General features: G+C 43.5%; 1 protein-coding gene across 1 annotated transcript in view; it reads right to left on the bottom strand.

The window, feature by feature from the left end:
* LOC306928692 (FRAS1-related extracellular matrix protein 2-like) overlaps positions 1-14679 on the bottom strand; it is a gene marked incomplete at its 3' end in the record, with an annotated part of 185734 nt that overhangs the window by 54324 nt on the left and 116731 nt on the right. Inside the window, exons 9-11 of the mRNA XM_079508962.1 lie at positions 7782-7931; positions 6889-7098; positions 2654-2851 (exon numbers count right to left, since the gene is read on the bottom strand). Of these exons, the coding sequence (XP_079365088.1) occupies positions 2654-2851; positions 6889-7098; positions 7782-7931 (558 nt within the window). The remainder of the gene's footprint in view (positions 1-2653; positions 2852-6888; positions 7099-7781; positions 7932-14679) is intronic.

Here is a 14679-nt window from a genome sequence, read left to right as displayed (position 1 = left end):
ATATTTATTAACAGTTTGTAGAATTACAGTACATTTCAAGCGCAACTCAATACAAAAACTGTTAACTGTGAGTGGACGACCCAAAGCATTACACTTGTTTACAAGAGGGTCCACCTTGTTCAATTCATCAAAAATGAAATCAAGGTTTGGATTGACATACTAGGATACTTAAATGTATTAAAAGCAGCCACTGCTGCTAATAGTTAGGATACTTAAATGTATTAACCCATTCTGGGAACCCCTTTTGGTGTTAGCATTATGTTATGCTTTAGCTATTGAAAAATAGCAGATCTACAAGCTCATAGCACGCCACCGAGTGGCGCGCTACGAGCTTGTAGGTCTGCTATTTTTGAAAAATCGAAGAACGACTGACATAGAAACATAGCTTTTTCAGAAAACTGTCAGGATGTAGAAGACATTTTTAGAATCTGATCTCAGGTCAAAATGGGTTAAAAGCAGCCACTGCTGCTAATAGTTAGGATACTTAAATGTATTAAAAGCTACACTGCTGCTAATAGTTAGGATGGTTAAATGCAGAGGACAAATACCACCGTATAAGCTAATCGTCTCTGTCGGGTGGAAACCCCATATGTCCCAAACTGTTATATTCAGGATCCCCCACGAGGAAGTTGCTAATGTTGCTCGAGAAGAAAGGGACGTCTGGAAATCTCAGCCCGGAACTGTTACCCTGCGATCCGATTCCGGATAAGCGGTTGAAGACATGGATGGAGAGATGGATGGATTACTTTTCAAGCTCAAATCATGTCGCTTGCGGATCTGCTACTTTTGATGATTTTGTCGTGTGGCGCTGTACTATGATCAAGTAGGTGTTAATGTACGGGGGGGGGGAAAAAACACAAATAGTTAAAGGTATATTCAGTGATTTCACTTAATTCAAATATCATTATTTTTTCTTATTTTTTGGATAATCCTCCCTACTATAAAGTATGCTGACCATATAATGAGTTCCTCAATGTCCCCAGTGAGCCCCTGGGGTCAAAAAAACCCTAGTTTCGGTTTGGGCTTTGGGTGGCAAAGCCTTCATCCAATCAGGATGAGAGGGGCCTTCCTCCAATCATGATCGAGTGGGGAGGACATTGGTGCACGTGCTGTTGGTCTGTTGTACTTCCCCCACTGTAGAGCGTGTGCATGTGCACATCTTGTTACCGGGTGGACCGTTTTTTTTCCAAATCACTGAATGCTCCTTTAACCCATTCTTTAGCTATTGGAAAAATAGCAGATCGACCTGGAACAACATATTTTCAGATGGGGGTCGACGGCCAATTACATATATTTTTGGTGGTCCTTGACATGAAAATGTTTGAGAACGAACAACTGACAAAGAAACTGTCAGGATTTAGAAGATTTTTGTTTTTAATATTTCGACGTCAGGTCTAAATGGGTCAAGTGATGATGCAGGTTTCTTCCCAACAGCGACAAAATGTGCAAATACCCCCCAGCAACTGAAGGGGACTAAATTCACTATTATTATTATTATTGGCATTGGTGTGTTTGTTTATCTAACTAAGACCACAGTACTCTAGTGCCACTATCTATTGCCACAGCACAACCTCTTGTGAATTACTGCCTAAAAACAGAAGCACTTTGCTGTTGCCTCTTATCCCATTTGGACCTGAGATCAGATTCTAAAAATGTCTTCTACATCCTGACAGTTTTCTGAAAAAGCTATGTTTCTATGTCAGTCGTTCTTCGATTTTTCAGAAATAGCAGACCTACAAGCTCGTAGCGCGCCACTCGGTGGCGCGCTATGAGATTGTAGATCTGCTATTTTTCAATAGCTAAAGCATAACATAATGCTAATACCAAAAGGGGTTCCCGCCCAAAATGGGTTGATTTGTACATCTAATAAGACATCGCCGTGGTTGTTGTACTGACAAACCGCCTTATTCCATATTTAAATGGAGCTGTTGGTTTTGCTAGAACGACGTGTGATCACAAAATCCAATTCCCAGAAGAAAGAGTTTATTTAATTAAGTGTGAATAGAAACAGCTCCAAAACCATATAAAGAAATAAAAGAAAAAATATATTTTTTTAAAAAGAAAGAAAAAAGAAAACATCAACCTCAAGGCTTTTCTCAAGAGAGAAGCAGCGTTATCATCATAATTATCATCATTATTATGCCGCTGCCTTTGATTGAGTTACTGTTCTTTTTCCTCTTTTCTTTTCTTTGTCTTCTGCACTGTAGTAACCGTATCTGTTATTTTTGTTATGCATTGTAATGTCATTGTATAATTGCGTTTCCTTTGCTTGATATTCTGTGTAAAGAACATTGAATTACCTTGTCGAAATGTGCTATATACCAGGGGTTCCCAAACTTTGCCTTGTGGTGCGCGAACGCCCTCGTGCGTGACATGAAGTATACAGCAGCTTCATGTCTCTCTATTATTTTGCCATAATCATATTAAAAAAATGTAGATGTTTCGGCCAAATTCAACGAGACGTACGTGAGCGTTCGGGGGGAGCGTCAGCTAGGTCAGGAGGTAACAGGGGGTGCACAGCCAAAAAGGTTTGGGGACCGCTGTGCTATACAAATACAACTGCCTTGTAATTGTAAATAAATAAATAAATAAGCAAGCAAGCAAGCCATGAATAAATACAAATGAAATAAGTATAAACCCCTCTCTCTGGTACCTGGCAGGAAGGTGACGACGGAGGCGTCGGTGTTGGGCCGCTCAAAGAAGTCCGTGGCCACCTGCGCCGAGCCCTGGCGGGTGTAGCAGCGCACCGTGGACCTGTGCCTGATGTCACCGCTGCGGAACACCGTGGCCGAGATGGAGCCGGAGCCCTCCTCGCCGCTGTACACCGCCTCACGGAACTGCACCTTTGGCACTGCAAGGGTCAACGGATATTAGGAAAAGTGTTAGTGTGTCGTACAATACATTACACGCAATACATAGGCTCGGCGCACACAGAATAACCCTAAAGGGCGAGGTCGCGTGCACGCTAGGGCATTAAGCAACTAGTTTACTAGTCGACTAGTAAATCCACTAGTCGACCTTGCTGGTACTAGTTGCCTAGTTGATAAAAAAACGAAAGAAAGTTTATTTTTTTTTATTTTTATTTTTTCCCCCCGATTTTGTAGGCCTCAATATCAGGTAGATTATAGTTATAGTCACCAATGTACACAGTTTTTAAATGTACACATATTTATTTCCAAAAAAAGCTTTTTTTTTTTTTTTTAACATTATAGGTGGTTAAACAACTAGTCGACTAGTCGACTAGTCAACTAGGCAACTAGTCAACTAGTAAAAATGACTAGAAGTGAATGCCCTAGTGCACGCATCCGCCTGGGTGACGGCAGACTGCTGGGCGAGCGCTAGTCAGATCAACATATGGAATGAATTCTGTATTGGCCATATATGGAGCGTGTCTTGTTTGTACAGGGTTTGATGAGGTCAGATCAACGTATGGAATGTCATAACAGGTCAGCTCTATATATATTGAGATCTAAGGGTGGCAGCAGGTGTACAGGGTTTGATGAGGGCCCAGGTAGGGCTGGGCCTTAATTTTCGGGCCTGTTGAGAAATCTAGTTTTCGCCGGCTGCCGGGCGCGGCTGCACTAATAACTTTGGGGCAGGCCCGTTTAGAGTTTGAATGGACAGGTATCAGTCAAAAGGGAGACATCGAAGAGGAAGGAAGGGTGGGGGAGAATCAACATATGGAATGTCTGAACAGGTCAGCTCCATACTGTATAATATGGAGATCTAAGGGTTTGAGGTCAGATGTAGAGTTGCTGGCCGGCTCCATATATGCAGATCTAGGTGATGCTCCAGTCTTCTCCATGTATGGCTATCCAGGGTTTGATGAGGTCAGTGTCGTGATCTTCATATATGGAGACGGCCATATATGGAGCGTGTCACAAAGGCGTGACGGACTGACGGCCATATATGGTGGCGTGGCGGTCGGACGTACTGACTGGTTTTGCAGGTTTCCATAGTAATCTGCGACCTACATTAAGTGTCCATGCTATTCTGCAATGTTTTCTAAAAGCCATACTATTTTAGAAGACTCTCTTTGTTTGAAAAGAAGATGGCTGCTGATGCAAGCAACTGGAACTTGCTTGCATCCTCCTCCTTTTTCCCCATATCCGTTTTGAACTCGGGCAGGTATACAGGTTTGCAATACTGTCTCTGGTTCGGTGGGAATGAACTGGACTAACTCTTCTTAAGAAGATTGCGAAGGAAGGTAAACGGGGGGCGCTGCTGTGTGTAGATGTGATGTACCGAGTTCAGCTGTAACTGAACTGCCCTTTCTGCACCTCTGTTGCACAGACTGTTGCTGAAGCATTTTTAAATTGTGCGTGAGCCACCGCTGTGGTTTGGTTTGAGAGACTAGTAGGTACTGGGGATATGAGCTAAGATGAGGTTTTGCACAGAATATCTAATCTTCTAATAGTGTTTGGACAGGTCATTTTCTGTTTTTTGTATCCAACCTTTCCCTTCACTTTATATTATTCTGCTTATGCCAGTGTGCAAAAGAAATACTCACAGAGAAATGTAGTTACAAAAGTTGTGAAAAACACTTTGCTTTAACTGGAAACTCTTCGAGAACTTCACAAGGGTGGCTGTTTCATACGTGAGCCTTTTCACAGAGTCTGGATCTTAACACCTTGACTGTTCAGGACAGAGATCTCCGTTTTTTAAGCTACAGTCTAGGAGTGCATGTCTGTTGTGCAACTTTCGACGGCCAGTTCCGGTCAGTTCCACCCTCCCGCACATCACACGAATACAGTTGTGGTCTACGTTTCACCAAAATAAAGGAAAAACAATTAAATACACAATTAAAGTACACTCTCAGAGTCAAATTAACACTGAGAATTGTTGAACAATCGGGCGGCTGTGGCTCAGGAGGTAGAGCAGGTCGTCCAATGATCCATGGGTCGGCGGTTCGAATCCCGGCTCCTCCTGTCCACATGTGGAAGTGTCCTTGGGCAATAAGACACTGAACCCCACATTGCCTCCAGTGAGTCGGTCGGTGTGAGCTTGCCACCATTGGTGTGTGAATGTGGGAAGAGAGGACGCTGGCGCCGACTGTCCGCCGCTTCACCTCCCAATGTATGAATGAATGAATGAACCATTGTAAGCGCTTTGAGTAGGCACGTAGTGCATAGAAAAGCGCTATAAAAATGCAATTCATTATTAATGTAGATTGGGGATCCAAAGGATAAAAATGTGGTTCCATCCGTACGCTCTCGGAGTTACAGAGCCTTATGAAGGGAACCCGTGGTGGGTTCCCGGACCAGGCGTTGAGCAGCGCGGCATCGCTGTAGGAGATCCAATAACAACATCTCAAAATGAGAGGAGCCACATTATTAAGTTTTGGTTCTCTCTGGAGAGCTCTCCTGTGTGCAACCTCTTCACTCCCCTTAGAAAGATGGGAAACCATACAGATCACACAGCCTGTGTGTGTCCATCACATCTATACGGTCGGACATTTATCTACAGCACAATCAGAGCTACCTAATGACATTTACACTGAGGAACGTCACTGAGGAAGCCCCGAGACTCAGTGAGGCAGAAATTACATAAAAGCAAACAGATTGCTTACAAAATAAAGTACAAAAAGAGGCTATTGCTTATACGACTCCTGTCTCTGAAATTGGATTAGACCATTCATTCATTCTGCAGTCTATACAGAAAGAGATTTCTCCAATCGCCGACCCTACCCCACCTCCGCACATTTGTTGCTGTCGGGAGGAAACCTCATAACTCCATTTTTGAGGTTTTTGATTTTTTCTTGGCATAAATCAGTGCTATTGATTGAACACCCTTTACGTCTACAGTATGTGTTGTTTCGAAAATATTGAACCAATGGAAACCAATTGGACCCTCAAAATGTCTTGACTTTGATGAGGCTGTATTGCTTTGTTTTAAAAAATATATATATGTTTTCTTAATTTCCTGAAAAAAAAATATTTTTTCATTTCCTGAAAAATGAACATTTTGGAGTTATGAGGTTTCCTCCCGACAGCAGAGATATACTTGAAGATCAGCTATTTTTGCCCAACACCCACAAGTATAAGAAGTCATAACACAGGAATTCAAATGTTGTTTATCCATAGTTAATTATCTTAAAGCTGGATTTGTACTTAGTTGCCCATCCACGTTGTGCTCATAAATGAGCCGATCTACAAACTCACAATGCATTGCGCTGCGAGGATATCGCATAGCTTAGCTCGCATTACGATGCGAGGTAAGCTATATTGACTATTCTCGGCTGTGGCTCAGGTGGTTTGAATCCCGGTTCCTCCTGTCCACATGTGGAAGTGTCATTGGGCAATAAGACACTGAACCCTACATTGCCTCCAGTGAGTCGGTCGGTGTGAGCTCGCCACCGTCGGTGTGTGAATGTGGGAAGTGAGGACGCTGGCGTCGACTGTTTGCTGCTTCACCTCCCAATGTATGAATGAATGAACCATTGTAAAGCGCTTTCAGCGCTATAAAAATGCAATTCATTAATCAATCAATTTATAATTTTAAGCTTTTTTTCCCCACCACACTACATTTCATAGAACATTTTAAAAAAAATTTCTTCCACGTGGACCAAAACTTGTGCATTAGCCCAAACATGTTATATGTATAGTGTCATTATATAGATATGTTCTAGTTATAGTTTATATGTATAGTGTCATTATATAGATATGTTCTAGTTACGTTCTTAGCTTACGCATGTTTCGCGATAAATGCATTTTACATATGTGATGTATTCCCATGCTTTTTGTTCTTGCTTAATGTAAATCGCTCTGGATTAAGAGCGTCTGCTAAATGCCTAAATTGTAAATTGTAAATTGTAAACATGACGCTCAAAATGGACTGAAGCGAAAGAAAGACAAGGCCTGCAGGGTGAGACGTCAGCTTTTAACTCACAGTCGGACACGGAGTCGTTGATGACAACCGTGGCTTTGCCCGGCTCCCCCAGAATGCCGTTCACCGGCATGCGCAGCACCAGCTCGAAGGCCTCGGTGCCCTCCAGCTCTGGGCGGCCCAGGTCGTCCAGCACGGTCACCCTGAACGTCTGCATGCTGACCCCGGGGGCGAAGTCCAGGTTACTGCTGATGCCCACGTAGTCCACACCAGCTGTGTGTGTGTGTGTGTGTGGGGGGAGAGCGAGAGAGAGAGACAGACAGACAGACAGACAGACAGACAGACAGACAGACAGACAGACAGACAGACAGACAGACAGACAGACAGACATTTCATTATTCCCATTTAAATGTACATACATAGGGCTTTTAGCAACTAGTCGACTAGTAAAACCACTCATCGACCTCGTTGGTACTAGTTGAATACTTGATAAAAAATAAAACATACGTTTTCTTTCTTTTGTTTTTTCTTTTTTTAAAACCCTGTCCAGAGCCCGGGCAGAGGCCTTTTGTGGCATTTCTGGATAACCGTGCGTCCGACCGACTCGACACCTGACACTGCACTCCCTGTGGGGGTGTGGAACGTGTGTGTCGAATTTGAAGTGGGTGGGGCGAACGGTTCTCGAGTTACGTGCATTACAGCCGTACTCACGTACACACACTGACAGACGTACAGAGACAGGGTGCATTTATAGATAGATGTACTATTTCACTTCAAAAAGCTGGAGTGAATTTCAGGGATAAAGGAATAGTTTATATATCTGGAACAGAATGATCATATAATTGACCTTTATCCTAGAGCCTCTAAATCTTTCTATGCTAAGTACGGGATTTCTCGTATCTTCCCCTCCACACCCGTTGTATGCTAAAGCAGGAGATATCTTGTAAGAAGCTTACCCTCGGCGGAGACGGGCTCGGTCTTGCGGGAGCGCACGGTGACGGTGGCCGTCTTGGACAAATCGGTCCCCGTTCGCCACACCTTGACCTCCACGTGTCCGTCGCTCTCGTCCACCCTGTACTCCACCTCGCCGAAGTAAAACACCGGAGCTGGAGGAGGAGATTAAAGATGGAGTGACGTGATTTTTTTCCCACCCTAAAACATGATCATCAGGTCTTTCTATTGTTATATAAGGAGGTATAATTTTTTCAAAAAAGTGTACTGTACAGTATTTGTTAAAATGTTGTTTTTATGTGGGCACGCCCACCAGTTCATTAAGTATGCCTGGTTTGCCTGGTGGGTGGTGATGGGTGGTGATCCACCTGAACTGAAGCTGCACCCACAGCTGTAGTTGTATGATAAAGGGGGAGGGGCTGATAGTGTGATGTCACTATATTACTGTTTATTTCATCGACCCGTTTGACTGTCAAGGGTTCAGCCTCCAGGAAGAAACCCTAAATACAAAGTTAATACACCATTGCACATAAAAACGACTCCAGGGTGTCTAATGAAGTACTGTCACCTCATAGACTGGAGAAAATACAAAAATTGTGGCACTTATGGGGTCATATTCATGCCAATATTATTTTGTATTCGTAAAAAAGAAAATGTGTGCGTAAAAAACAAATGTGTGCATAAAAAAAAATGTGTCCGTAAAAAAGAATGTCATAGATTGATTACTTTATAAACAGTTTGCAGAAAAAAGCACAGGAACGTAGCCTACAGTTCAATACAAGGTCTGCTAAAAGGATTTTATAATCCAAGAAAGCACTTTGGCTTGTTTCCATTAGGGTAAGGGGTTCTTCATATTAAATTAATCTGAACATTAAAGACAACATTTGTCACCACAACAATATCATTATTGCAATGTGTACTGTATATTTAATATACAGTACAAATTGCAATATACAGTACAAATTGCAACAATGATATTGTTGTGGTGGCTAGCTGGTGGTGGTGGTGGTGAAGTTTAAATAATAGCGCCACCTCATAATTGTAAAGTGCATTTTCAATAATTGAATTTGTGTTTATTATGTACTTGGTTAGGTTAGTTATAATATAAGCATAATCTATGTCAGAAAAAATATATATTAGGATCCGTTAAGGGAACCGTTAGGAGCCGGAACCGTTAAGAGGGATCCGGGAAGGATCCGGAACCATTAAAATCCTAACGAATCCCAACCCTAACCTTGACCTCGTATTCTAACCATTCGGCTAGGTCCAGGAGAGTTGGTACGCTGATTCCTTTAGGATATATAAATTTCCTGAAAGCAGTCTGCAGTTCGGGGGTCAATCTTCTCAAGACTTGTGTGACGTGAGATCCACAATGCAATTCTGCCTCTCCTCCTCTCCCTATCTGCACTAGATGACCCACCAAGGCCCGTATTCTTAGAGCAAAGGTCCGAAATGCATTGTGTTCTCCACTCCTGATGCTGGGTCCATGCGTCAACTCATCAGTTCGCTGAAGAACCAGCTTATTCCGAAGATGAGCCTGTACCTTCACCTCGTATTCTAACCATTCGGCTAGGTTCAGGAGAGTTGGTACGCTGATTCCTTTAGGATATATAAATTTCCTGAAAGCAGTTCCCAGTGCGGGGGTCAATCTTCTCAAGACTTGTGTGACGTGAGATCCACAATGCAATTCTGCCTCTCCTTCTCTCCCTATCTGCACTAGATGACCCACCAAGGCCCGTATTCTTAGAGCAAAGGTCCGAAATGCATTGTGTTCTCCACTCCTGATGCTGGGTCCATGCGTCAACTCATCAGTTCGCTGAAGAACCACCTTATTCCGAAGATGAGTCTGAGATTGGTTGACAGATCCAAGTAATACGGCTGCATTAACCCTTGGTGATCGAGATCGATGCAGACGTGGGTTCCGGTTATCTCTGGTGACTTCAGTTTGTCCTCGTCTAGAATGGGGGTACACCGGTGAGTGAGATCTAGGTCTGGAGTATCGATGACCATGTGATGGGGAGTGAACACTTCTTCTGTAATGTCGCTGAGGAGAGCGATGTCGTCTCCCGGAGTGCTCAAGTTGACGCTCTGAGGAGGCGTTAACCGAGCAATGGGATCGATGTCTAAGAGATCGGCGATGCTGCTGTCCAGGCGTATTGTGTGATCCTCTATTGGGATGCTCACGGTGTTGTCTAGAATAGTGATTACCTGCATGACGTATTTGTCCTCTTGAACGGCTCCGCATTGTAGTAGAAGGTTCGAGTGACTCTGCACCAGAGCGTCTCAGTGGAGGCTGGACATCACCAGGACCGTCCTGCCGTGGTGGAATGGAGGGTTCCAGTAATTCTGAACCAGAGCCCCCCGAGGGACGCTGGACATCACCAAGGCTGTCCTGCCGTGGTGGAATGGAGGGTTCAAGTAATTCTGAACCAGAGCCCCCCGAGGGACGATGGACATCACCAGGGCCGTCCTGCCGTGGTGGAATGGAGGGTTCAAGTAATTCTGAACCAGAGCCCCCTGAGGGACGCTGGACATCACCAGGTCCGTCCTGCCGTGGTGGAATGGAGGGTTCAAGTAATTCTGAACCAGAGCGTCCCGAAGGACGCTGAGCAGTTGGTTTGCTGACCCTCTTCTTCTGGACTGTTGCACTCCGCCTCTGACCACCCTTCCGTAACATGTTAAACATCCTGCTACTGTGGTAAACCCTAGATCCGGCTTTTCGAAGGACCATGTTAAATAGGATCGATAAGGACTGTTATTCAAAGGTTAGATTTAGGGTCGCCTCAGTGGTGTCCGATTAGAACTTTATATTTAACAGGTGTAATTGGAATGGTGGTCTTGGTGAAGCTATGCAAGGTATCTGGGTTGTAAAGCCAGATACCTCGGAGCGTAGGAGTCGTATACAGATCGTTGGAGATACCGTGAGCGTTGGTTGGTATCTGAGGTTTAGAAGCTGGGAACTTCCTTTTATGCTGTGCAAGAATAGTGTCACGTTGATGTCACCACTGTGTATATCCATATTTGGAGTTTCTACATTAATCTGATGTCAGCGCTGGATATCACCAGTATATGGGACTATAGGTTATCCCCATATATGGGACTATAGGTTATCCCCATATATGGGATTATCCCCATATATGGGACTATAGGTTATCCCCATATATGGGACTATAGGTTATCCCCATATATGGGACTATAGGTTATCCCCATATATGGAGCTCTAAGTGAAAGCCTTCGTAACACCACTAATTACACCAATTACACTAATTACACTATTACCCTAATTACACTATAACACTATTACACTAATTACCTTGTGTATTTCTCTTTTATTTAATATAGGATACTAAAATAATGAATTTGTCAATTCACCATTGACTGGTATAACTTATAAAGCACAGCCCCAGACAAACATGGCAACTTAAGGCAGACTTATGGAGCATTTTGATTGGGTAGTGGAAAAGGCCTCATGTGATTGGCTCTCAGCCGTCACGTGATTTTTGGCAGTAGTCTGTGCAATGTCAAAGCATTTTTTTCTGTTCGCAAGTTCAAACAGAAAAAAAGGTGTGCACACATTTCTTTTTTTACGGATACACATTTTTTTTTACGCACTTTTATTTTTACACACATTTTTTTTACGCATTCTTTTTTTTACGCACACATTGTTTTTACGGACACATTTTTTTTTACGCACACATTTCTTTCGCATTTTTTTTGCACATATCTTTGTACGCTTTTTTAACGCACTCCCTCTTTAACTTTATTAATACGTTTAACAAGCTATTCTAAAAGCACAAAAAAGGGGGAGAGGAGAGGAGACGAGAGAGGGAAATGATCGCACATGCAGAATAATGAGAAATAATCACACCTAAAACTGTGACTGTTAATATAATATTCACACTCCTTTGAAGCACCATGTGAGTGAAATCTGCCACACAGTGAAATCCTCAGTGTCTATGTGTCCATTGGTGACTCTGAGAGGGTAACTCTGAATGTAAGGTGTGGTTTGTACCCTCCCAGAGTTAAATGGACGCTCCTGATTTCAGGGTTCAAGGTTGTTCTTCGTTCGTCGTTATCTTTTGTACAGAAACTTAATTTTTGTTTGGCTGTCCTTCTGAAAACGTAGCAGCACAGCTAATAAAAGTAAAGACAAATTAATACATAAATATATGTTTTTAAACATTCAGTTATCACATGCTGCTGCAACATCTGAAGGAAGCCGAGCGCAAATATGTTTCAGTCTATATGTACCATTTACACAAGATGTAACACAATACAGAAGAACTTGAACCCTTGAACCTTGAGTGTGTGTGCATGCATGCGTGTGTGTGTGTGTGTGTGTGTGTGTGTGTGTGTGTGTGTGTGTGTGTGTGTGTGTGTGTGTGTGTGTGTGTGTGTGTGTGTGTGTGTGTGTGTGTGTGTGTGCACACGCGCGTGTGCGTGTGCATGTGCATGTGCGCGCGTGTGTGTGTTTGTGTGTGTGTGCGTGTGCGCGTGACCAGAACTCAGACGGGATTCAAAAACAACCATCAGTCTGAATGCAAACCCGCGGGGGTTCATGAACCCTGTGACCCCACGTGACCTTTCACCCGACCACATTGTAATCATCCTCCAAACAGGAAGTACTTGTCGTTGAAAAGTGATCTAGTTAGTGCCTCGAAAAGCAACGGCTGCGTGCGCGCGCACGTGTGTGTGTGTGTGTGTGTATGTGTGTGTGTGTGTGTGTGTGTGTGTGTGTGACTGTGTGTGTGTGACTGTGTGTGTTACAGTGCGAGGTCGGACCCCCTAGAAGCTCAAAGCCTCCTTTGAAGAGGAACATTGTTTTCATTTTTTTCCTGAGGCAACAAAGTGAGGACACTTGCGCACGCGCACACACACACACACACACACACACACACACACACACACACACACACACACACACACACACACACACACACACACACACACACACACACACACACACACACACACACACACACACACACACACAACAGCTTGCCAGTGTAGTTTTCAAACACTTACTCAGCAACGCAAAGGAAAGGTAACCCAGTGCTTCTCAAACATCCCCAAATGGATTTGGCAACAGACGGACCCCCATTTGGGAAGATGTTGTGGCAGCTACAGTATACCCAAACAAGAAGATTATTTTAAATTCAAGTTTAAAGTTTTTACACATTTTTTCAAAAGTAGCAGATCTACAACCACAACATTACGCGTTTTAATTGAGAAGTAGACCTTAGGTGTTTTTCTAAACTCTTTGATTCCAAAATGATATACGTAATATTATGTATTATATTATGCTTGGATCGGACCTCTCACGGTCCTCAGAGGAAACATCTGACTTCCCTCCTAATCTGAAAATAAACATTATAGCATATACTGTATTAACTTTGCTGAAAATATTGTCCTTTTTTTCATAAAGTGCACAATGTGTTATAAATAAGAGAGCTTCTCCGCTGTAGAACTAACTGAGTTAAAGGATACTGCAACCTTTCTGATGTATATGACTGCAGTAGTTTGTTTATATCTTTCTTATTTTCTTTCTTCCACTTCCACAAAGTACTCTGGTCAAAAGTTGATCTTGTTAGGTTTTTTAAGGTTTGTGTGTGTGTGTGTGTGTGTGTGTGTGTGTGTGTGTGTGTGTGTGTGTGTGTGTGTGTGTGTGTGCGTGCGTGCGTGCGTGCGTGCGTGCGTGCGTGCGTGCGTGCGTGCGTGCGTGCGTGCGTGCGTGCGTGCGTGTGTATGTGTGTGAGGATATGGACAGGGGGGGGCAGAGAACAAAAGCCTTTCATAGACTAGATAATTGAAGGTTTGGGAGAATTTATGGCAGCTATATTTGTGATGTACGTCGTTTTGGGAGCGGTGGAGGAGAGGCACTTGAAGGCTCCAAATTGATTCTGAAGTTGACAGGCTGGAAAACAGCCCACGGCGGCAATCTGGCAAGCACACAGGACCACCACCACCTCAACCCACCCCCCATTATCTCAATACAATCTCTCTCTCTCTCTCTCTCTCTCTCTCTCTCTCTCTCTCTCTCTCTCTCTCAATATATATACTTCAGTAAAACTACTGGAATACACACACTCAGACTCTTCTCCCCTTCTGGCTCCCAAGCTGTGGCACGAACTCCCCGTTGCAGTTAGAACTGCAGACTTCAGTTAAGTTTATTTTCAGCACTTTTGGACAACAAAATGCATGTCTATGTAATGTAATGCACATGAGTGCATTCAGAACAAGGCACAGTCTCAACGGGGACAGTCAGGGGAGGGAGAAGTATGGTGCTTATTGAGCCCTAGCCCTGGCTCAGTTTGCATAAATAAATTAAATTGTAACAGTGTTTGCAGCACACTTCAAGAATACACAAGTAAGACGCGCGAACACGGGAAGCGAACGCAGCTCGTAAATTGCAATAACAATTAGAATAAATTACGTACTTTTTTAAGGTTTTTTTTAAGTTCTCTTTTTTTAAGTGTTTTTGTAAGATTTTTTTAAGTTAAGTTTTTATAAGTTGTGTGTGTGTGTGTGTGTGTGTGTGTGTGTGTGTGTGTGTGTGTGTGTGTGTGTGTGTGTGTGTGTGTGTTTTGTGTGTGATACAGCTGCACCCTCTGGTGGCGGACGGGTGGTGTTACAGCGTGACACACAGACACACAGACAGACATGTTCTGCTAGGTCTCATAGTTAGTGCTCACTGCGTTCAGTTAAGTTGTGTGTGTGTGTGTGTGTGTGTGTGTGTGTGTGTGTGTGTGTGTGTGTGTGTGTGTGTGTGTGTGTGTGTGTGTGTGTGTGTGTGTGTGTGTGTGTGTGTGTTGTGTGTGATACAGCTGCACCCTCTGGTGGCGGACGGGTGGTGTTACAGCGTGACACACAGACACACAGACAGACATGTTCTGCTAGGTCTCA

Source organism: Electrona antarctica (assembly GCF_951216825.1).
Source record: "Electrona antarctica genome assembly, chromosome: 8".
NCBI lineage: Eukaryota > Metazoa > Chordata > Actinopteri > Myctophiformes > Myctophidae > Electrona > Electrona antarctica.
This window is presented reverse-complemented; position numbering and strand designations above follow the sequence as displayed.